This window comes from Hippoglossus stenolepis, chromosome 21 (genome assembly GCF_022539355.2).
Source record: "Hippoglossus stenolepis isolate QCI-W04-F060 chromosome 21, HSTE1.2, whole genome shotgun sequence".
NCBI classification, from domain to species: Eukaryota; Metazoa; Chordata; class Actinopteri; order Pleuronectiformes; family Pleuronectidae; genus Hippoglossus; species Hippoglossus stenolepis.
Genome location: NC_061503.1, coordinates 18502336 through 18525406, shown reverse-complemented (window position 1 = coordinate 18525406; position 23071 = coordinate 18502336). Strand labels below are relative to the sequence as shown.

At 44.2% G+C, this 23071-nt stretch overlaps 3 protein-coding genes and 1 long non-coding RNA gene across 4 annotated transcripts in view; 3 read left to right on the top strand and 1 right to left on the bottom strand.

Moving 5' to 3' along the window:
• The first annotated feature begins 3071 nt into the window (after positions 1 to 3071).
• Positions 3072 to 5656, top strand: LOC118100954 (homeobox protein Hox-B3-like). Its single transcript, XM_035146505.2, has 2 exons — positions 3072 to 3373; positions 4418 to 5656. Exons 1-2 carry the CDS (start codon positions 3139 to 3141, stop codon positions 4981 to 4983), a joined length of 801 nt encoding a protein of 266 aa, XP_035002396.2. The 5' UTR covers positions 3072 to 3138; the 3' UTR covers positions 4984 to 5656.
• A 437-nt stretch (positions 5657 to 6093) lies between these two features.
• On the top strand, positions 6094 to 7994 carry hoxb1b (homeobox B1b). The gene is made up of 2 exons (XM_035144852.2): positions 6094 to 6951; positions 7236 to 7994. Exons 1-2 carry the CDS (start codon positions 6393 to 6395, stop codon positions 7544 to 7546), a joined length of 870 nt encoding a protein of 289 aa, XP_035000743.1. The 5' UTR covers positions 6094 to 6392; the 3' UTR covers positions 7547 to 7994.
• Positions 7995 to 8252: 258 nt separating this feature from the next.
• LOC118100110 lies at positions 8253 to 15881 on the bottom strand. The gene is made up of 3 exons (XR_004694400.2): positions 15569 to 15881; positions 13256 to 13351; positions 8253 to 9194 (listed from the first exon to the last, which is right to left on the bottom strand). It is a non-coding gene; the product is annotated as an uncharacterized LOC118100110 (long non-coding RNA).
• A 1222-nt stretch (positions 15882 to 17103) lies between these two features.
• The window catches only part of skap1 (src kinase associated phosphoprotein 1), a 29152-nt gene continuing 23184 nt past the window's right edge, over positions 17104 to 23071 (top strand). Inside the window, exons 1-4 of the mRNA XM_035144853.2 lie at positions 17104 to 17350; positions 18407 to 18512; positions 19274 to 19299; positions 19484 to 19591. Coding sequence (XP_035000744.1) covers positions 17311 to 17350; positions 18407 to 18512; positions 19274 to 19299; positions 19484 to 19591 — 280 coding nt within the window. The 5' untranslated portion in view covers positions 17104 to 17310. The remainder of the gene's footprint in view (positions 17351 to 18406; positions 18513 to 19273; positions 19300 to 19483; positions 19592 to 23071) is intronic.

The following is a 23071-nucleotide window of genomic DNA, read 5'->3' as shown; positions in this document are numbered from 1 at the left end:
CGTGGCACTTAACTCTTTGATTTGGCTGAGGCGTCATTTTAACAACTTTAAAGTCTGATGTATAGATGTCAAATCTTAATTTTTAAAGTAACTATCTTTTAAATAAATAAAAAAGTACAATATTTCCCTGGAACTACAGAGTAGGAGTGTAAACGAGCCACGACAACAGAAAAACTCAACTTATCCAAACATCCAAAACAAAAACATTAATCCTAAAACTACAGTGTTAAGTTAAATAACTGAGCAGTGTGGAGCTGCTGCATTACTTTCAACAATGTGTTCCTAATAAACTGATTACAGCCTTTAATGTAAAACCACTGAGACATTTTTAATCACATTTACCTTTTAAATTAAACGAAATGAAAAAAGCCCTGATCCTGCAGCTTTCTGCTCATCCTGCAGCTTTTGGGATTCGCACCGTTGGGACTCACTCAGACTTTGGCAGCGGTGCACGGCTCACAGATCAAAGACGGGGACCATTTGCATGAATTAACCACTTAGTTAAATATTACCTTGAAGAGCCAATCAAAGCCATCGAGCACGACGTGAGGACGAGAGATCAAAGCTGCGACGATCGACCCACGGGGACATTTAAACATGTTTTAATCTCAACTTGTGCACAGAGACTTTTTTTAAATGGACGCTGCTGCTGACCTGTCTGTCTGTCTGCCTGCCTGTCCTCCTGTCTGTCTGTCTGCCTGCCTGTCCTCCTGTCTGTCTGCCTGTCCCCTCGTCAGCTGCTTTCCAACGCGTCCATCTGATCACTCATGCAAATTAGAAGACGCAGTGCACTTGGTATGCGAGCGTGTACAAACAAATACTGACGGCTTTCTTTTGCCTGCGTAATTTATGGCACCTCTGGCATCGGTCCGAATTGGGGGGACGTTTGAATTTATTGTCTCGGCGCTGGACACGTTCCAGGAGAATCTGTGTGTTCGTGTCACTGTGCAACTGGAGTGTTTCTGGGTGACATTTAAAAATAGCAGCTGCATATAGCAGTTTTGAGGGAGGCGACTTCAGAACAAGCAGTTTTTTCCTTATTTGAAGAGTTTAGCTCCAGAGTATTTGTGTTTCCTCAGCCTCTGCTCAGCCACCTCGATGCTGTTGGATTTCCATCCTGCTCAGATTGTTATGAAGATGTCGTTGGAGTCAATTTGGCTCAGGAATGCGTAAAATACATGCGTAAAATATTCCTTTCTATGGCTATTAGCATATATGACACTCAGCCTGCCCAATGGATTCCTTTTTACGCACACACACACACACGCACACACGAGAAGTCTGTGTTCTTATAACTGAGCAGGGGGAACGAATGCATCTGGAGTCTGGGTGAAATTTAAAAATAGCAGCCAGTGAGGTCCAGATGTGAGGAGGTGACTTGTAAACAAACTATAATCCTTATTTGAATCCACTTAAAATGGAGTTTAGTGCCAAAAGATCTCAGCTTTTTCAGCCTTCTGTTGATTCTGTTGGGTTTTGATCTGCTCAGATTGTTATGATGATGTAGTTGCAGACAATTTGGCACAGAAATGGGGTAAATATCCTCCTTTGTATGGGCGTTACCATATAAAACCCACCAGCCTGCATGATCAACAGAGAGGGATTCCTTACTACACACAGACACACACACAGACACACAAACACACACAGGAGACGCCTTTGTTGGTACAAATTGTGCAGGAAATTGCAACTTGAGTGTTTGAGTGAAATGTAAAAATAGCAGCTTCTAAACGAGCCTTATGTTTCTATCCACTGGGTTCAGAGTGTGTGAGTCACTTCGATGCTGTTGGATTTTTCATTCTGCTCAGATTGTAACGAAGATGTAGTTGGAAATCAATTTGCCATTTTCCTTTCTATGGGCATTACCACATGAAAGTGAGCCTGCATGATCAGCAGAAAGGGATTCCTTTTTACGCACAGCCCCACACGCACACACACAGCCCCACACACACACATGCACACACACAGAGCGTGCAGAGACGCTATGCAAGGCGGCGTGAGAGCTGCAGAAACACTGTCCACTCCGCTTCACCCCCAAAGCCACATCCCCGTCACGCCGTCCGACCCGGAGCCGGAGAGGAGCCGCTTCCTCTGCGGGGATCATTCCACCGCGCGGAGGTGAGGGAGGCGCCTGTTTTCCGGGAGGACCGTTTGTGTGCGGGATGAATGGAGGCGCGGGGAAGGTAAGGCGGCCGGGGTGTCGTGCCGCGGACTCGGTTGTGTGTCTTTATGATTTACGAGCCTCGACTCCAGCCGCGGTTCACCCAGAGTTCAGGGAGCTGCGTGCCTCCAGACTTCTCCTCTGCTGCTCCTCTCTCTGCTTCACTCCTAGCAGAAGAGGGGATTTCATTTAGCTCAATTACGATCTTCAATTCCAGCTTTTAATCGCATTTTGTTTCGGCCCAGGCCCTGAACGCAGCCGCGGCGCAGCACAATGGACCCGTGTTGTATTTTGTGTTTGATGGACGAGCTTCTGTAACGTTTAATTCTTTTTCCATTTAGTGAATAAAGACTTTCATTTATTCACAGTCACAGGCCCGTGATGTCATTTATAGAAACTCCCTGCATGAAAAACAGAAGAAATAAATCTGGTCTTTACTTGTTTATTAATATTAAATGTATTTTCCTTTTAATTGGCCTGTTTACATTTGAGATGTTTAAGAATTATTATTATTTCCCATGTCTTATTGCTGCCATGAGGGTTTATTCTTTATTTAAAATCATAACAATAGTCTTAAGTGATCATTTTAAAATCTGAAATAAGGTTTTTTTTGTGTTACAACTAAAGAACACGATCCTGTGAGGGGTCAATAATTCAAAACGATATTTTTTCTAGGTGGCAGATTTGACCAGATTATCCACAAAGTGTGTTTTCCAGGAGGTGCATTGGCTCCAGGCTCTTAATTCTCCTGTCGCCCCTCTGCTCAGGAGAGGCTCAGCTATTCACGTCAGGACACTATTGAGTTGAGAAGATGGATCGTGTCGTCTCCTCCCTGATTCTCTGTGTGCTTTTCCCCTGGACCCTCTCAGGCCAGCAGCCCCGCGCTCCCTGGAAACCTGCCATGTGACATTTGGCTGCCAGCGCTGCGTCGGAAGGTCAAAGTGGAGGCTGGGGGGGGGGCCCCCGGTGCACTTTCAATGGCGATGCAGAGAAGCAACGTGCAGCAGCAGCACCACCACCCGCACCCGCACCACCAGGACTTCACCCTGTGCAGCGGGTTCGCACACCCGCAGGTGGGGGGGCAGCTGGAGACGTTAGACCGCGGCCCGGTCGCTCGCAGGTCAAAAATCCAAAAGTTTAACATGAGCAAAAAGGTTTTCCCCTGGATGAAGGAGTCGAGACACAACCAGACCCACGGCAGGAGGACCTCAGGTTTGTGTGATGCCAAGAGGAGGAGGAGGAAGAGGAAGAGGAAGAGGAGGAGGCCAGTTACCAAATGAGGCCTTTTCATTTATGAGCTCTCTAATGAGCTCGGATACAGTTAATTGAGGAGATTAGCTCATATTTTCCATCGTCGGGTTCAAAAGGTCACGGAAGCTATTAATTAAATCCAGTCAGGCGAATACACACTGGCTCCGTCTGATCCACATTCAGTTTGAGGGTCAGTTAGAGTAAAGTCAACAGGAACATTCATTTGTTCAACACTTTTCAAAACGAGTGCAGAGGAAATATTGGCAAAAGCAGAAACAACAATTAACCCAGAAATGGAATAAATATTATAAAATGTTTTTCATAATTATTCTGAGAAAACAGTGCTTCTATGTGACTCCCCTGTAAAGGCCTGGTCTTTATTTATTATTAGTAGAAATATATTCAAATATTTTATAGGATTTTTTACAAATTATAACTTTGATGTACAAACAAATTTAGAAAAATAAAAATGTAGATTTGAAGAAGCAAAGATTTTTGGGCAGAACATGCTACTTAAAAAAAATAAATAAATAACCAAAGACAAATTATCTTGGTCCCTTTTTATTGTTTCATTGCTTTTATTCTGTGAAGCTTTTGTGTTTTATCGTTTGGATGAAAAGTGCAATAAGCTCTGATTGATTTCTAAATCTTCCTCCACTGTCAAGTTTAGTTTACAACCTATAACTTACTCCTTAAATATCCCATGTGCTCTGTTTGTATTTCCACTGTTTCTGTCATGTTGTTCATTTGTCTGCTGTCTGATTATTATTTATTCATTTAAGATGTATTTTAGAGCAGGTGCACGTGACAGTTTAGTATAAATGGAGGAAACTGACAGTAAAGGAGGAAAAGACACTAAAACCAGGTACAAGCAGAAAATGACTGAAAATAGTCAGATAAGATCAAAGTCAAATAAAAGGAGGATAAAGGGGATGAAACAGAAACGTCTCCAGTGGATTCTGCTGCTCAACCCTCTCTCTCTTTCCTCTTCTCTCCTCTGCACAGACTGCACCGTCAACGAGAAGTGTCCAGGCGCGACCCCGGCCTCCAAGCGGACGCGCACCGCGTACACGAGCGCGCAACTGGTGGAGCTGGAGAAGGAGTTCCACTTCAGCCGCTACCTGTGCAGGCCGCGGCGGGTGGAGATGGCCAGCCTGCTCAACCTGCACGAGAGGCAGATCAAGATCTGGTTCCAGAACCGCAGGATGAAGCAGAAGAAGGACGAGAGGCAGCAGGGCCTCACCCCCACCACGTCCTCCTCCTCTCCCCCGTCCTCCCCCTCCGCCCCGGGCAGCCCCACTCTGTCCAGCCTGGGTTATGTGCATGTGGGAGGGGATTACCAGGCGGCCTCTCCTCCGCTCCAGTCCCAGCAGCCACAGTACCCGGCACAATACTCCAAATATCCGGCTCTGGGCTTTACGCACGGTCCGCCATTCGAAGTGCAGTACGACACGCACGGCAGCGCGCACACAACAAACCAAAGTGTGGACGTGACCGGTTCCTTCTTCCCACAGAGCTGCTGCTCTTCTCAGGACAGAATCATGCAGGCTCCAAAACTGACTCATCTGTAGCAGACGAGATCCTCGAGAAACTTTCTCTTTACTTTATGGAAGCGAAACGTGACTGATCCGTCTTGAAGCATGAGTTTCTACTGTTTATTTATTGAACTAATTATCTAAATACTAGTCTCAGCTTCTATTGATTTGTATTTATTCCTCTGCAGCCTGTCAATCCACTGTTGGTTTAACTTTTACGCATGAGCCTCTTCAGGAGCGTTACAACCCAGCCCCATGTGGTTTAAAATGAAAACGTTAACTGTTGTTTTTAGGTAAAATAAATAAATTAAAAAAAGACTCCCCCAGAGTAAATATTTCTCTAAGAGCCAGTCGACTGTAATTCAGCCAAAACGCTGGTAAAATGGCAAATCCAGCGTTTTTTTTCTTCTTAAAGCTTAATTATCTCTCGAGTTCTACAGCATCACATTAACTCTATACTTAATTACAGCGCCCTTACGGATGGCTGTGGACGTGATAGGTTCGGGAAGATATTACATTATAGTCTGAGTGTCGTTAACTCTCAAGCAAGAGAGATAGACGCCAGAGAAAAGGGCCTGTATGGTTCTTAAATGTGTCTTTGTTCTTTTATGGGCAAAGTGGGCCACACAAACTGTCAATCTGTAAAAGAGCCATGATGGATCACTGGATCCTCTGCGCTGCCTCCTTCTCTCTCTCCTTACAACACAGTCTGATTCACGGTCCGTCTGGATTCGGGTCTGAAACACTGGAATACTGTAGTTTGGTAATAAGATAAAAACACATTTTGACTAAATTTGTATTTAGATAATAGAAAAGGGCGAGATTTAGAGATTTAGATGTGTACATTAAACGAAAAGGGGCAAATAAATCCACGCAATTAATAACAACTTAAAGGCCCATTCATTTAAAACGGTTAATACATTTAAATGAAACAAATTAATTCGTTCTTTTCTGTTATTTGGCCACTTCCTCTTCTTCTTATATTATAAAAGACAATAACAATTCTCCTGTATGACCTGTGCACATCTTCTACTCTCTGGAGGCCGTTATTATTAATACAAGCATATTATTACCGTTCCTATATATGTTATACATATATTGTCATTATTCTTTGTGTCATAAATTTGTCACTCCTCGCCCCTCTAACGCTGCAGCCGGAAAATTTGTCCTGGTGTTTGTGTTCTTATCAGATGGATGAGCGCGTTTGATTGAAGCATTTGTCATGTAAATGCGAGCCGTGTGATGGACGAGCCTGCAGACTTGACAGACTGCTCTAGGTCCTTCGCCATTGGCGTTCCGCGGGTCACATGGTGTGTCAGGAAGGTGATATGAGGGTGGAAGGCAGTTTTACAGCTTTGACATACTACCTAGAAGGTTAGGGCACAGGGAGCACCGATTAATGACTGCTCAGTCTTTATCACTTCTGAACAAACAAAGGCTCCAGGATGAACTCCTACTTAGACTACCCCGTGTGCAACCGGGGAGCGAACATCTTCAGTGCCAAGGCCGGATACCACAATTTAAACCACGGATACATGTCGTCCAGCTCGTGCGCAACAAGTGATAGTTACGCACCGGATGGCCGCTTGGTCGCCACGACGTCTGCGGCCCACCAGACTCCGAGCCTCCCCCTGCACCACCAGACACACGTCAACTTGGACCTGCAGTTCTCCACGCCGGGGAGCTCCATGTACGGGTCGCCTCTGGAGTTCGCACACCACCAGTACGGCCTGGCTCCCGAGCAGGACCGGAACTTCATCCACGCGCAGGTTTCCCCCCTCGGAACAAACATGGCCCCTTACACCGGGGACAGCTGCGGGCCTGGGGTGGCAGCGGGCGGCCACTATCTGCACTTCGGTAACGGAGAGCAGAGGCAGCAAGAATATACAGACAGTGTTTACACAAGGTTACCGCCCCAGAGCAAGGAGAAGGATCTGGAGCATGTGGAGGAAACGTCTAAAACATTCGATTGGATGAAAGTGAAGAGGAATCCTCCCAAAACAGGTTTGTTTATCCCCGGACTGATTAAAGAACTAGAGAAGTGAAGTGGAGCTTAGAGAGGTCATGTGATCTCAGAGGGCCACACTGTGCGTAAACTGTGCGTAAAGACAAAGTCCGGCTGATATATAATTAACCAAAATTGCTCCAAACAAATATTTGGCCTCTAACTCTTTGTACCGTTTGTTTCTCTTCACGGTCACATTTCATTCTCACCCATCAGTCACATTAGTCCATTGAGTTCCATGTTTTTTTCCTCCATCAAACGCTCATCCATGCTCTCTCCTCAGCGGGCCTGTCCGAGTTCCCCGGTCAGCACAACGTGATCCGCACCAACTTCACCACCAAGCAGCTGACCGAGCTGGAGAAAGAGTTCCACTTCAACAAGTACCTGACGCGGGCACGGAGGGTGGAGGTCGCCGCCAGCCTGGAGCTCAACGAGACGCAGGTGAAAATCTGGTTCCAGAACCGCAGGATGAAGCAGAAGAAACGGGAGAAACTCGGCTCCTCCGTGGTGAACAACACCCCCGCACCTGTGGAGAAAGTCCCCGGCCCTGACTCCTCTCCAAAGGAGAAGGGGAAAGACTCTGGACCATTATAAGACTTTAAAACAAATATATATATATATATGGAGAATGTGGAGGCCTGAGCTGTTTCCCCCCCAGTGGCACAATTCCAGGAAAGAACTGTGAACATACTTTTGGACTCGTGTGTATAGAACTTGTGCTTAAAAAGACATTGATTTGACACTGAATGCTGAGATAATTTTTTTTTTAAAATGTCTTTTCATCCGTTCTTGTATTTTATAATCTTCCTTTCATAGGCCCATGCTGTGTTTTGAGTTGGAACACTGAAGTTCTCAGTGTCATTGTTTGCACTATTTATTTACAGGGTATTTTCCAACAATTGCTGAGATGATTTAAGCTTAATAAAGTTTATAAAAATGAGGGAAAAAAAAAAAAATTGTACATGCTGTGTTTGTAAAAAAGAAAAAATGAGGATACGTGAATGTGCTTTTTCTAAAAGGTCTAAAATAAATTATTTCAAATCATGAATTGCATTAAAAACTTTTTTTTTTTCTTCTATATTTACTTCCATTAATAGTCTCACCCAAGTCCTCTTGCATAATGTGACAAGAGGAATCTTTCTCAACACATGGGGTGGTTCCGTGACCTCTTCACCTCCAAATACCTCCAGGGGCTCTAAACATGACAACAAACTCCAGGGAGCCAGGTCTCACCCTGGATTTGTTACACAAATTCTGCTCAGATACAGCTGACACAGAAATCCTCATGTATTTTACATGATTTAAGTGAAATACTTGTTTTTAATAACGTTTTTTTCCCTGTCGAAAACCAAGGAGATAAGTGGATAATCTAACGTCTCAGTGCTCATTCAGGTTTCGCCTTCAGCTAAACGTTTGCCGGACCCGGCCACCTAGGTTCAGCCGATGCTAAAGGAGGCAGCAGTTTCAATATTTGCACTGGGTGTTAAGTTTGCACACACACAAGTTTCTGCCCCAGCAGCACCGGCCTGTTGGTGTCCTTTTTCCTAAAGCTGAGGTTCACGCAGAGTTCAGGCACGAATGAATGCAGAGTCAATCTGTCAAGACACCAGAGTGGCTCGCGGAGGAGGAACTCCAGGCCTCGCTCACTTCAGATGTTTGCAGGTATATTGCTTTTAATATTTAGAGTAATAAGGTTATAGGCCATTGAGCGAACTGTGCAAAGTTAAAACTGTTCCCAGCCTCTGAAAAACATGTTTCTTTGAAATGGAAATCAGCCACCATTTGAAATATATCTGCATGAGTGTGCAGTTCTCGCACAACTATATTAAAAATTAATACAGTCCAACGAATAGAAGTTACAGTTGAAATACCATACGGCCCATTACTGTAAATTAGAAAAAGGGCTAAGGGGTTTGTTGTCATACATTTCTCTACAAGGCACAAGCCTCCTCTTCAGATGAGTCACAAGGCCAAGGACTGTGGCGACAATCGATTCGGTGAATAGTGACAGATCCAACAACAAAAAAGGGGACGGTGCAGAAAACAAGTGTGGGACTTCATTCCAGAGGTGTGATCCCTGCCATCTCTGTAGGCAATACCTCAGCGCTCCCAGCGGGCGCTCCATCTGGAGGTGTCAGAGTCTGTGCTGCCGCCAACGCCACGGAGACAGATGTTCAGCCGGGGGAGAGGAGGAGGAGGAGGGTGTTTTTCACCTTCGGATCGGCGGAGCCCTCGCTTCCTTCTGCGGGAGAATGTAGGGCAAGGAGAGGAGAGGAGCAAAAAATGGTTAATGAACACAAGGGGACAAGAAGGAAGATCCTACACAAATAATAAAAAACTCTGCAACAGCTCGCTGCACACGAGGACTATTAATAGATCCAGCAGCCGAGCTCCTTCTCCTCACATATCTAACACATCTTTACCCGACCTGCCCCCCCCCTGCACTTTGTTTGAGGTCAACCCGGTGCTGTTTGTACCCCATGCTGTTTGCAGTTGTTGCAGGCTCTTTTACAAGTCTATTGCAAGGCTCACTTCCTTGGTTTTCTACCAGTTCCTCTGTCGCATGTCACTCTGCAGGGTCCCCGGGCTTCAAAGACAAACTAGATACAGTATTCATGGCATAACGGGGGGTCGGTCATCTAAGAGAAACCACAGAGGAGTCATTTCTACTGGCAGATGTCAAACACAGCCACAGTATTTATCACACGGTGCAGAGATAAATGGAGCTGCTGATGTGTCAGGGAGACATGTCACCAAAAATAGCCACAATATTTCATCATATTTCTGAAATACAATATATCAGACTTCATAAAAGACGGAACAATTGAGTCTCGGACTAATTTCCATCATTGTTGCTGGTGTTTTTCCACAGTCCACTGACCTTCACCGAGCCGGAGTCAGACGGACAGTGTCTGAGCAGAGAAATGCTGAGAACTGGAATCATAAAAACAGGTCGGCTCATTACAGCTGCAGCGATGAGTCGACTAATTGATTTGTCAGTCGACATAAAAATGAATCAGCAGCAACTTGATGACTGAAAAGTGGTTTTCAAGCAAAAAATAAATATATTTGCTTCTTTCAACTTCTTGAATTTGAAGATTTTCTGCTTTTCTTTGTCACAGTTTCGATTCTCTTTGGAGTTTAATGGAAGAAAAGCTCTCAATAATAATAATAATAATAATAAGCCGACTTTTTCCTTATTCTAATGTCTGGTCTAAGATCAGAAGGTGTCATGTTGTCTCATGATTGGGATTTGTGATATTGAGCCAAATTAATAAATCTGACTTGAACCTTTAACTACTTTTTGATGATTTATCAACAAAATCATTTCTAAGATTATCTGCAGATTAATTGAAGAATCATTTTAAGGTAACAAAATCACAACAATCTATAGTTTCAGGTGATAATAAATTAGATTATTATTTTCTATTTCTGCTGATACATCTTCCTAACTTCTACACCCTGGAACTTTAACAAGGTGACAAACGTTTATCATGATATTTTATCCTTATTAATGAGATTTCAAATATGTCTTAAAATAAAAGCGTCAGGTTTCACTGTGAGTTTTAAAACTGTATTCCAGCGTTTATCTTTAGTTATTATGAAGCTTCAGCAGCCTGAGGTATCAATGGATGTCCTCTAATGTTAAATCCTTTTTGTATATAATCCTTTGCTGTAGTGAAACGATATTAACAAATTTTCCAATAAAAAGACTGAATCTTAAAATCTAGAATATGATTTTAAACACAACAACGACTCTAGATTGTTTTGTAAAGTCCATTATAAAAGGATCAGTGTGAACAGAACAAATTATCACACTGACCCAACAGTGATTGATTGCACGTCACCACCTTTGCTAATGTTTCTAACACAGACCTGAAACATGGCAAATACTCTGTTATTTAATTTATCCGCCTGCTGTTATTGTTCAGCGAAGCCTCGGTAGGAAACGCTGCCTATAGTTTTGAACAGCACACTCTCTTCCTCCTTTGTTACGGCACCGAGGCTCTTTCAAGCCCAGCCTGGGAGATTCCTCACCACCATCCCCCAACCGAGTCTGGCTCCACCGGATGTGGAAGTGGCAGCCGACCTGAAGCCCCTGCCTCCTGGGTCCCTCCTGCGACTGCATCCTTTCCCCACTCCATCAGCACCGTAACTGAGGAAGACAAGTGACTTGGCCAGGGTTAACGTCTTAATACTCCCCGGGATTGCCTCCAGGATCCAAATGGCTACACCTAATAGTTTTCCTCCTCCGTGTGGCTGTCAGACCGCCATGACTATATGCCGTAAGAAAAACAAGACCAGCTGAGAGGCAGAGTAACGAAGCAGCACAATGAAATAATGAGGGGTGGTGAGGAAGAATAGGGCGCCCATGAAAGGTTCGGTGTAACGGCTTCAGGTTTGAAGCAAATGATGATGAGCCCCTGCCTGGATGCTTTGCATGGAGAGGCTGTACACTTGAAATTAAACCAGCTCCTTCCTCCGGAGCCCAGGAGGGAAAACCCAGAACTCAATCAGTGTCACGTCACATGGTTCAAAGCGGCCAATTCGATGCTGCCAGGAGGTTGAGAAATGCAAGGTGACAGTTCATTTTACCAGTGACAGTGTGTCGGTCTCGCTTGCTGGCTCCCCAGTCAATTCCCAGCGAGCAGTGAAGGTTGAGTGTTGCTGGAGACAGACAGCAGACCCCCCCCTCGCCACCACCCTCCTCACCACCGCCGCTCTCTCATCGACCCCGCTCTGCTTTGTATTCCAATTAACTGGACAGAGGGAGCGGCAGCGGCGTGCAGGATCACAAGCTCAGGCAGACACGTTCTCCTGGCTTCCTTCCAGTCGCTGAATCCCACCACTCTGGAGAGCGCTTCCCTTTCCCTTTCCCCCCCCGTCTCCTCTCTCCTTCCACTCCTGACAAGGGCCAGTTGTTTCAGGGGGATAATTCATAGATTCTTCTTTAACAACTGCCCCTAGGGACAATGTCTTGGTAATGAAAAATAGCTCCCTCTCACACATTCATATATCACATGTAATAGAGGCGCGTAATCGCTCAGTCGAGTCCACGCACTGCGAGCTGTAACTGCTTCCCTTAACAGACACCTCAAATAATGCTGAATTAATATTTTGAAATGGCTCATATATCCTAACATAATACAATTTGAATGATTTTCTATTCAATGCTCTCAGGGCTAACATTGATTTGAGTACAAGCTGAGGTAACCCCCACCCAGCCTACCACCAGGCAGTGTGAGTGAAGGTTGTAGATTTAGCGCAACACATTTGCTCCTCCGTCTTTTGTGTCCTCAATCTATCATCACTTTTACCTCGCCGCCACCGAAGCCCCCTCCCTCCGACACTGATGCATGTTTGAGCAGTGGGGGGGGTTGAGAGTACAGTGACTCTGAGGAAATCCGAAAAGTAAACTGGCTCTTTTTTTTTTTTTATCTCCTCCAGCGACACAAACATTTACAACAGACCCTTAAGATTCAGGCCAAACACCTTTTTTCTTCATTACAGCTTTGAATACGCTGCGACATGTTTGCATGAGCACCGACTTGAGATGTTTGCTCTTGGAAAAGGTGACAGCTATTCTTATAGAGTGATTAATGTCCAGGGGTTTAGAGGAAAATGAAATAAAAGGATCTGCAACTTGTGACCCTGTGCTCGTGTTTTGAAAAGGAAAAACTCAAAAGGTGCCACATCCTTCTCTAAAACAAAGCTAAAGAGCCTGAAAGACAAGCATGGGTGCTTCACTATTTGTCCCTCTGGACTACCCTATCTTGAGAATGCAATGTGTGTGTGTGTGTGTGTTTGTTTGCAGCATACACACACACACACACACACACACACACACGAAACACACACCCTTCATGCCCCGAGGTTCCTCCTGACTCTCTCCCCTCGCAGATCAGAGGGACCCGCTGTCCCTCCCCACACCGCATTGCAAATGAAAAGGAATGCGCTGATAAAAGGCCAGATCCTAGAGATGAGAGGGCAGGAGGAGGACAGGGGCAGCGAATGCTAAAGGTGGGGGGGGGGGGACGCCTCTTGGGGAGATGAAGAGGTGGCGGAGGAGTCAGTGTTGGTAGTAGTGGGAGATCATAGCCGTGCTCCCCCTCAGCGGCGTTTGATACAGGGCTTTTGTCGCTCTTTCAGCGGCGCATTGTTGGGTGGTGTAATCCCCGTCGGATTACAAAGGGCTTCCCTTTTCATATGGGGCTGGCCCAGCAGGCAGGTGGCTGCGGCTCTGTGGAGCTGTCAAGGGGAGGGAACCTCTTTTCCAGGGGAGGGGACCCCAGTTCCTCTTACCTTCACAGGGGCTTTTTGCTGGGAGGCCAGTCAGGCGCAGGTCAACGCGGGGCCAATTCTGACATGAGATTCAACTCGCCCTGACCCCGTGGCTTCCTGCAGAGAGGCGACAGGGAAGGACACCATCATGACACAGTCATCAACGTGAAATACGGAAAAATTATTAATATACGATGATGCGCTGAGAGGAAACTGCTGCCAATACTGCTGTTTACGTCCCGTGTGGGAAAATTGAGCTGTATTTAATATCGAAAATGCAACAGAGCTGCAGCAATTTTGATAAATCAATATATGGTTTCATCATTTTTTAAAAAGTATATGATGATTCCACTTTGTCAAATGACACATTACAATAATATTAAATTCTCAGGGTTTGGACAAAACGAGACATTATCACAGTTTCTGACCAAATGATTAAACTAGAAAATAACAGATGACTCAATGATAAAAATAAATATTAGCAGGAATCCTAAGCAGCAAAATCCCTTTTTGGACTTTAATATAAGAGAAGACACGAGATCTTTGCGGCTGGTTGATGCAAACAGCCTTTTATTTTTTTATTACAACTTAGATATGACGCAAAATGTTGCGCGGAGACACATTTCTGTTGAAATACTCAGGATTGTGAGTCTGTGAAATGACAGATTACGTGTGTGTGTCTGTGTGATGTTGCCTGGGATATGAAATAATTATCCTGTGAGCTTGAATACACACACTACACATTTCAAAACGCAGGACAGACATGGGACAAGTCCAACCCAGTCCTGATTGATATCTGGTGTACGCTGTCGATGTGAGCGGTGGCTGATTGAGCTTTGGTTATTTGATGACTTTCCTTGTCGTGTCTCTGTACTACAGGATCAATAAGGCGATAGAGAGGCCCACCACTACTTCTATTACTGCCTCCACCGCTGCCTGGTCCGCACACGTCAGCTGTGTGTGTAGAAGCTCGGGTCCGAACCACCGCTGTTCCCCCTCTGCTGCTAATATAAACCATCCATCCACGAGCTGTCACATATAGCGAGGGACCAATTTAGCTTCGCCGCGCTGTTGTCAGAAATATCCTAATTAGTTTCTCAGCTTCAGTCACGGACCCATCAAAGTGGTGGATACTGTAAATTAAACAGTGAAAGGGAGAATTTCTCAGACCTAATTTGACAAGATGTGCTATTCAGGGTGAGGATAATGTTCAACCATTTAGAAATCCGATGCCACGTGTAGTTTATTGTGGTGCGACCGGGCTGAAACATCAACTGGATCCCTGCTGATCTTCATTTTCTTATGTTTAAACACAAGGCAGCTTTACCTCAATGGATTTCAGCATAAAAAGGTTTTCACTGTGTAAATACTTGCAGTGAAACATCACTTAAACACACAAGAGCTTTGATTTACACATCTAAAAATAAAATGTTGCAAAAACATACATAGTGTTAAATGGAATAAAACAAAATGAAGATTTTGAATTTACATTTTATGTTATAGAACTGTGATTAACCATTTTACAATGTCATTATCTTATAGGCACACTGTGAGTACTTGAAGGCAGCGCCGGTTCAAAGATCAATCAACTTGTAATCAAATGTAAAATAAAAACCTTTAATTAAAAACTAATGATTCCTTCATTGTTCGCAAAAGACGTGGAAATTCATAACCTAAATTAAAATTAAATAAAGTTCGAATTTTGTTGTTGCGTGTGCTCTAATTTCCGATTTTCAACTGCATTGAACGACAGTGGCATCGCGAGTACATGAATGCAGCGCCTCCACAAAAGTCGTGTAAAAACAACGCATCGAACGTAAAATAAAAATAAAATTTGCAAGAAACAATTCACACATTATTTACAGAGTCATAGAAAAATCATAGAATCAATAAATAAACCAAATTTAATAAAAGAATCTCGACCGCTGTTTCTGCCTAAACTCTTATTTCCGATTTTACAACTGCATTAACCGACACTGACATTGCGAGTACTTGAATGCATCGCGAACGGAAACAGCATAAACTAAATTAAAAACCCAACAAAACAAAACGCACGTTAGTTTTTAAACGCCGTGAAAAACACAGACTCCAGGTTAAATAACACAAAAACATTTTAACAGCGTATTTCTACCATCACAGTAACAAAAACATCGCTTGAAGTCTGATTTATGATTAGTCAACAATTAAGTGGACGAAGAAAGTGAGTCCGTGAACACAACAGTGATGTAGTCATTGGGGGGGAACGTGGTGATTTAGTTTCGTGTTTAATCAGATACAACTTAAACCGAGTTAACAGATTTAACTCGAGTTAACGTGGTGGAGACGTGAACTTACTCAGAAACAGTTAGCTCATCAAGCTAGCTGATCAGCGGCGCCAGGTGATAGACGGGTCCAGGTGAGCGCAACACGTGGAAGCGAGTTGAAATAAGACTTGGAGGAGATTTAATGGAGGTTTATCGTGTGAAGCTACATTTCATTAGCCGGCTAACAGCTCCTGGTGCCGGCTGACGACCCCCAGCCTGCCCCCCCAACAGGCCCAGCGGCTCCATGTTGGATCTACAGGTGAAGGACCTTCTTCTCCAGGTGAGTCAGGTGACCTCAAACAAAATGGTGGCTAAAGACAGAAGCCACGTGGTTGTCATTACGAATCCCCACATGTTGCTCCCGGTGAATTTAAAGGAGGACTTCCGGCTTTAAGCTGCTCGGACTCTGCATTATTTAGTGGAACAAACGAGCCGAGCCGCGTGACACCGGGTTGGGAAGTGATTTAATGCTGAAACTGTTTCCAACCCACAAACAGGCTGTTAATTAGTTTCACCACAAAACTGGGTCACTCCTGCATAAACACACTTTACTGCACAGATACTCAATTCAGGGGTTTTAAAGGTAAATAAATCCAGGTAATGCTTCATGTGATGAGCCCCTAAATTCCAATTCATTACCAAAACCATCTCCTAAGACGTTTCCTGGAAATAATACACTTATATATATACAGTTCAGGTGTTATACTTCAAGTACTTGAAATACTAAGTCCAGTGTCAACATCAAATCCTCACGTTGGTGAAGCTGGAAGAATCAAAATTAGGCCCTTTGGCTTTAAAAGAGTCTAAAAAGATGAATCAATTTAAGTAATTTTCTGTTGAATGACTAATTGATTAATTGACCTGTTGTTGAAGCTGCAGCTGACTCGTGTGCTTGATGTAAAAACAGTGGCAAATGATTTTTCCAAATACAAAAGTGTCAGTAGTTCTTGGCCTGCTGCTCGTCTCCTGCAGTCGTGTTTGTGCTGCTTGATGCTGCGTTTTTATTTTAAAGTGAGATTTTGATGTCATGATTTTGGGGGATGTAATATACAGGTCAGGGGTAATCCCATTATGTTGAGGAGTATTTATTTATTTATTTATTTTTGAAATAATATGACTTTAATACTTTGACTTCAAAATGATCAGTGACGGAGCAAAAATCTGGAGCTGGTGGGGATTTGTGTTCTTGCTCAAGGACACTCGAGGCAGGTTTTAATACAAAAAGGATAATGTGTGTCTACACAAGTCAAAGCACGATTACACAGCCAGAGCTGCATGTTACCACCAGTTGCCTTTTTTGTGATTCACCACAGACGCCTACATGCTCTTTAAATGTCTTGTTCTGCTTCTGCAGACGGTTTCGCCTCTTTTCTTATCAGGTAGCTGTTCTGGGCTTTATTGCTGCTTAAAGGAAGCCAGTGTGCAGGATCATGGCCCCCACGTCTGTACGGCATCGCTATTGTGTCAGGGCTTTTATCAGAGCCAGTCAAATCTGTCCTTCTTCTGAGAAACCAGAGTGCGCAGGAAGTTGCCATCTCTGCTCCTGCTCCACCCCGTTTTGTGCAAATCGAGGTGCTTGCACGGAAGTCAGGCTTCAGAGCAAGAAGACACAGGTGGCTTGATGCTGTGATAGTGAGCGTGGATGTGTGCGTGCCAGGATTCTGCTTCTGCTACTGGAGCTGTGACATTATGATAGAGACTGGGTTTGCATAGGCACAGTCAGAAAAGTCTCCAGACCAAAGTTACTTGAGTTGGACAGGTGAAAGACGGGGGATGGGGACATTACCGACGGAAATTAAGAGACTTTTGAACGGTAATGCCTTTTGTTTTTATTGTAATGGTGTTTGTTCGATCTTTAAATCCTGGTATTACAGAGTGCGAGAGTGTAGTGTGAGAAAATATGCTCGTCACAACAAAACAAAAGTAAATCTATAATGTACACGTTAGTTCCTAGCTCTACTAGTTTGTACCTAAACAACAACCCTAACGTTTAGCCTCATTTTCTTTCCATTGTTTTTATTCTTTAATCTCTTGCTGATAAAATGTTCACCCCTAGTGTTGCTTCAAGTTGGGCAAACAAAATCAAACACTAAAAAATATGATATTTCTCAACTTGTAATAAAAACTGTTCCTAACATGATGGTGCTGTGGTGTTTGCCACATTTGCATGTTCTGTCAGAGGGTCCGTCGCGGCCTCTGGATTTGCATTTGCCAGCAGGCTTATGTAGAGGATTGAATCAGATAAGGGATGTGAGCCAACGTATATTTTGCCTACAGTGTCATGGGCAGGTCTCACCTCTTATTCCGACCTAAAAATTAGTTTACAGCCCACGAAAGAAAATGTTGACATAACTGTTTACACACACTTGTCTATGTAATGGCTTTGGATTTTTCTTTTGAGAGGTCACACAGCCAGTAGATTTATATCTTGTTTGAATTTGCCTTCAGAAATATTGTGGTGGTCACGTTAGAAGCAGAAGAAATAGATAGTTCAGCTAACATGTTAGGAGAAGGTGGGAGATTCAAAATACAATATTTTCCTTAATTTGCAGACTTTACTAATGTGTTGTGAGATTTCATTTGAATGATGTGTACAGTTCAGGCCGTGCTCTTTTGTTTTTGACCTGATAATGACAATCAAATCTTAAGACGCATGGATTTATGTTTTATCAAATATATGGACAAATAAAACAAGTTGTGATGAAAACTTAAAGGTGATTGTGTTGGAATGTGTTGTATCGTTCATGTGTCCATCTGCTGTATAATGATGAAGATCTCGAACACACAGCAGTTCTCAGGACTCTCAGGATATGTTGTTTCCAAAACCTTTGAATATACGTCACGATTGCCATGTTTTCTGTTTCCTCAGACTGTGAACTGTTTGTAGGAGAGATCCTTCAAAATGAGGAGCTCAGTGAAAGCGCCCAAGAGACGCGGAAAGTGTTGCTGAACAACTTTACGGTCGTCCATGTGAGGTAAGGAGTTCACCTCCAGGAGCTGCGTCAAATCAGCAGGAGACAGAAAACTGCTTCGCCTGTTACCTCTGCCGAGGAGGTTATGTTTTCATTGCAGTTTGCCCGTCTGTCAGGATTACAGAGAAACTACTGAACCAATTTCCATAAATGTTTGTGTAGGGGTTGAACAAGTAGGGGAAACTGAATTTTAAATAACCTTCTCTAACATGGTGAGATGGGGTGTTGGCCTTGGCGGAGGGTTGCAATCTCCGAGCAATCTTCTAGTTACAGTGTAATTTCATTACACCATTATCCAACTTTTGCTTTTAATGTCACACACAAGTCCTTCAATTGTTGCTGTAATTGCCTTAAACACAGATTGCAAAATTGCATTTGAAGGAAGTAATTTAGTCTAATGGTGTCACCTTCGAGATGTCTTACTTGCTCTTTTTTAGATTTCTATTTCAAGTTTATAAAGCTCTCATAGAATAATCTTATGAGAATAAATCACTCTTAATCTCCAAACAGGATATCAACAGTCCTTAAAACCCAAAGAACTGCAGCTCTTGTGTGAAGTGCAGCAGTTTACTCCGGAAACAACCGTCTTCGCTTGTGTCTCCTGCACTACTCGATAAGAGACTCTTACAGAAAACCTGTGGTTTTGTGGTCTTTATGTGCAGGAAACAATTTGCTAAATGTGTGACGCAAACCTGGTGCTGAGTTGTCTGAACGGTGCCAGCACAGACAACATATTTTGATTTATGCCTAATTTGACTTTACAGAAACCTTCAGGAATTCCCCTTCCCACGTGAGTAGAACGACCCTGAAACAAACTATCGGAGTATTTTATCAACACTGCTGAGCTGTTTTTATATATCTACAGTATGTGTGCAGATTAGTATGCAGTATGCTCTGATGGAATAAACTGCACAATCTTATGACAGGTTTATCATTCACTACTGAACTGTTCTTTATCACTCTCACACTCTCAGCGGACTTCAGGGAGGACGACGGTTCTGATGACAACCGCAGCTCCAGCCTGGGTCGCTCTCTCCCGTCAGACGACGCCTCTGACGGCCAGGACGACGCGGGCCCTGACAGTGAGTTGACAATAGTCCTGATTCCCTGTTTGTTTCAGTGCGTGAAATCTATTTGCGCAATGCAGAGATCTCGGCTCCAAAAAATGTGTGTCTCTGCGCGGCAAAGCGGCACTAATGGCTTTTTCCTCACAACATTAGTTTGAGGGCAATGATTCTGAATTCGAGCAGCAAAAAACATCGGCCCAGATTATATTTGTCTTTCAGCTCATACCAGCTAGTTCAACCAAGGACAATGGGAGGACATTTTAACCCCAAAAAGTGACACGTACATGTCGACATCGTCTTGGTAAACACGTGTTTCCGCTGAATGGCTACACTGTGGAAGGAATTCGGTATCGAGGTGGAAAGGACGAGTTGTTGTCACAGGAGATGAAGCGGTTTTCAAATCAAAGAAGTAAACGAGTGCAGCTTTAACACACGATCCTTCACGTCGTCCCTGAAACACCGACACCTCGCCGCAGGAAGCGCGGGCAGATGTTTTTTGCTGAATGCTGTTGCTCGCCCTGTTAATTTGAAACCACATCAGTGAAATTTCCCCTCTTGTCCCGGCCTCCTACCTCTTCACCCTACTCCGGTGACATCATTGGCTCCTCCTCCCTCTCCTCTCCCTCACAGCCAGTGTGCAGGTGAAGGCCGACCTGTGAGGAGAAGCAGGGCTGCTCCTTCACAGAGGCCCGAATGGTGACCTAGAGCTCCCTCCAGTGGCAGATCCCCTGCTCCTGGTCTGTATCCCTGAGCTGTGGCAGGCACGGAGGCAGCCCACACAGAGAGGAGGCTTTGTAGCTGCAGGCTAATGCAGTGATTGATTGACCCCGAGCCCCTCTATTCTTTCACAACCGGGTTTGAAATACAACACTGTACCTGAGGGGCCATGTGGGTTCTGTCCCTCTCTCTCTATATCAATCTTTCTCTCTATCTTCCTTTCTCGGACTTGCCCTCCTCCCGTTCAGACTTTTTTTTTTTTGTATTTGAGAATCTATGCTCCAGCTAATAGCCCCTGACGTGACATGCTGCAGGTGGGCATTACCGCCTCCACCGCCTCAGGTGCCAATCTCCACCCTGCACACTTTTTAAGCTCGTCTCAGGAGGTAATATCGGAATCATCTGGAATTTCCCGCCGCAGTCACTTTGTGTTACCGGTAGTTAATGCCAGCTGGATGTAGTCAAAAAAAACATCCCCTTATTTGGAAACGGCATAATGAACTGTTCCGTCCTCTGCCCACAGAAGAGTAACTGCCGCCTTTTACTCCACAACTTTGGAAAAGCAAAGTAAACAATTCACGGCAGATGGCGGGAACATGGACCCACGAGGAAATAATAAAGGCGAGATTTCCTTCGGGAAACAAACAAAATCAAACTATAAAATGCTTTAAAAATTCCCCTTTAGGCCATAATGGTAACACGCCCAGCTACAAATACGCCGTCTGTTACCGTGGAGCGCGATGGTTGTTTACGCTCTAACACGATGTCGCACCATTGTCGATGTTAAACGTGAGAAATAGCCAATTATGCCGCATCCCCGGAATGTTCTTCCCCTCCCATTTGCATTTAGCTTTTATGATCACCAACTGATGCCACTTGACACCGAATAACTACACTTTAAGAACAAAATCCCATTTTTTTTTTTTGTTGGATCAATAATCACAACATTTGATTCCCGTTAGAAAAAGCTACACGTCACAGGGCTGTGGCGTTTTTATTGCTGTGGGACTGCAGCCGTGTTGGTGCAGTGAACGGACTGTGTCCTCACCGAAAGGGCACCGGGAGTTCAGAGTTCATTCCCTGTTCATTGCCAGTTGAAAGCAGCGGCTCACACTTCTCTGCTGGGCGCTCTGTTTCAAGGGAAGAGGGGGTGTTTGGGACCACCTAATGAAATCAGTGACATTTCATTGAGGAAGACTTGTCCGTGATGAAGATTTAACATTTTCTTATATTCCTTCTAATGCCGACGTAAGCTCGTTACGTTGAGTTGCGGCTTTCGAAGAGTAAAGTTTGACTGTAAGGAAGAGACAGAAAACTCTGCTGTTGCTATTGAGTGTAATTGTAGTATTTTATTTGAGGCTTACTGTACACAATAGAGACGTTGTGACTCGGAGAATGTATTATCCGTGGTAATCGACTGCCTGCCTCCGCTGCTCTCTGCTCCCTAACCAGAGAGTGAGTGAGTGTGAAGTCGATGGGTTTTTCTACACGCGGGAGGAGCCTGTGCCGTTTGATTAGATGCGGTGGCCCGTTGTCTTCAGCGGACTGGGTGACACCAGATTTGTAATGGCTGACAGGAACAGATGGAGCCTCCATTGTTAGCCCGGGTGTCTGCATGGTAATGTGAACTGAGTTTCACCCGCCGACCGCACCGGTGACCTGACCGCGCCTGCAGCCTCACCCCAGCCTCGTCTGCCCCCTATAGCCATCTCCACCTCTCTCGCTCCCTCTCTCGCTCTCGTTGCTGTTTTGGGCTCACACTCGATTTCAGGATGTTTCTTTTTTCGCTCCCCCCATCACACACGTACATTCCAGTGCGTTTTGCATACATAAACAAAAAACTTCTCCCTCTAGTGTAGACAATCTATTATCTCACACACACACACACCCCAGGAGACCCCAGGAGACAGCCGGAGATGTGGGGCTCTTAGTCCTGTCAAGCTGTTTGCAGGTCAAGTTTATGAAGTCGAAATGGCCTGTTTGTTTTTCTTTGATTGGGGAGCACCGCTGGGCGCTCGGGGGTGTTTGCTGGGAAGCTGCAGCGATGACAGAGCGCCGCAGGAAGAGCTTTGTTTCAGGAGGCGTGCAAAAAAAAAAAAGAAGATGGCGCTTTTGAAAAAGTCCCTGTCTTCTTCTTTGTGATCGTCGTGATGCTGTCGTCCTGTAACTGTGCAGCCGGGTGCGGATGTTTGCTCTGAGTCATTCGCGTTATCTTGTGTCTGGTTATTCAACCGTTTGAATCACATGATCTCACATAAAGTGTGATTATTTACTGTATATAATTTGGTTCATATTGTTTAATGTCTCTGAGATTTAATTTGACACAGAGGTGATTAGATTAAATTAATTTATCAATTAATTGCTGAATTTTGGTCATGAAATGTCTTAATTACTCTTTTTCATCCATAAAATGTCTTTTTACTTTCACATCAGACAAAGAAGCTGCACATTCCTGAAATATAGAAAGTGGAGCAAAGGATTATTTGACAATTTTTACTTTTTTATGATTTAGCTTTAAGTTTTAAAAAATATACCCCAGCGTGACTCCTGTCAGTGATTACAGCTCCAGTATAATTTCCTAAACCAATTACTGGCAGTAGAATGCAGTAGGATAACCAATTTGAAGGCTATATCTAGCTGTGGCCTATTCCTCATTTGAATACGAGGAGCCACTGCACAGTAACAACATTATTACATGGTGCTGGTAAATAGAATAGTAAATTAAAATTTTGTCATTTTGGCTGAGCCCTGAAAAAGCTATTTAACGTGAAGTGTTTC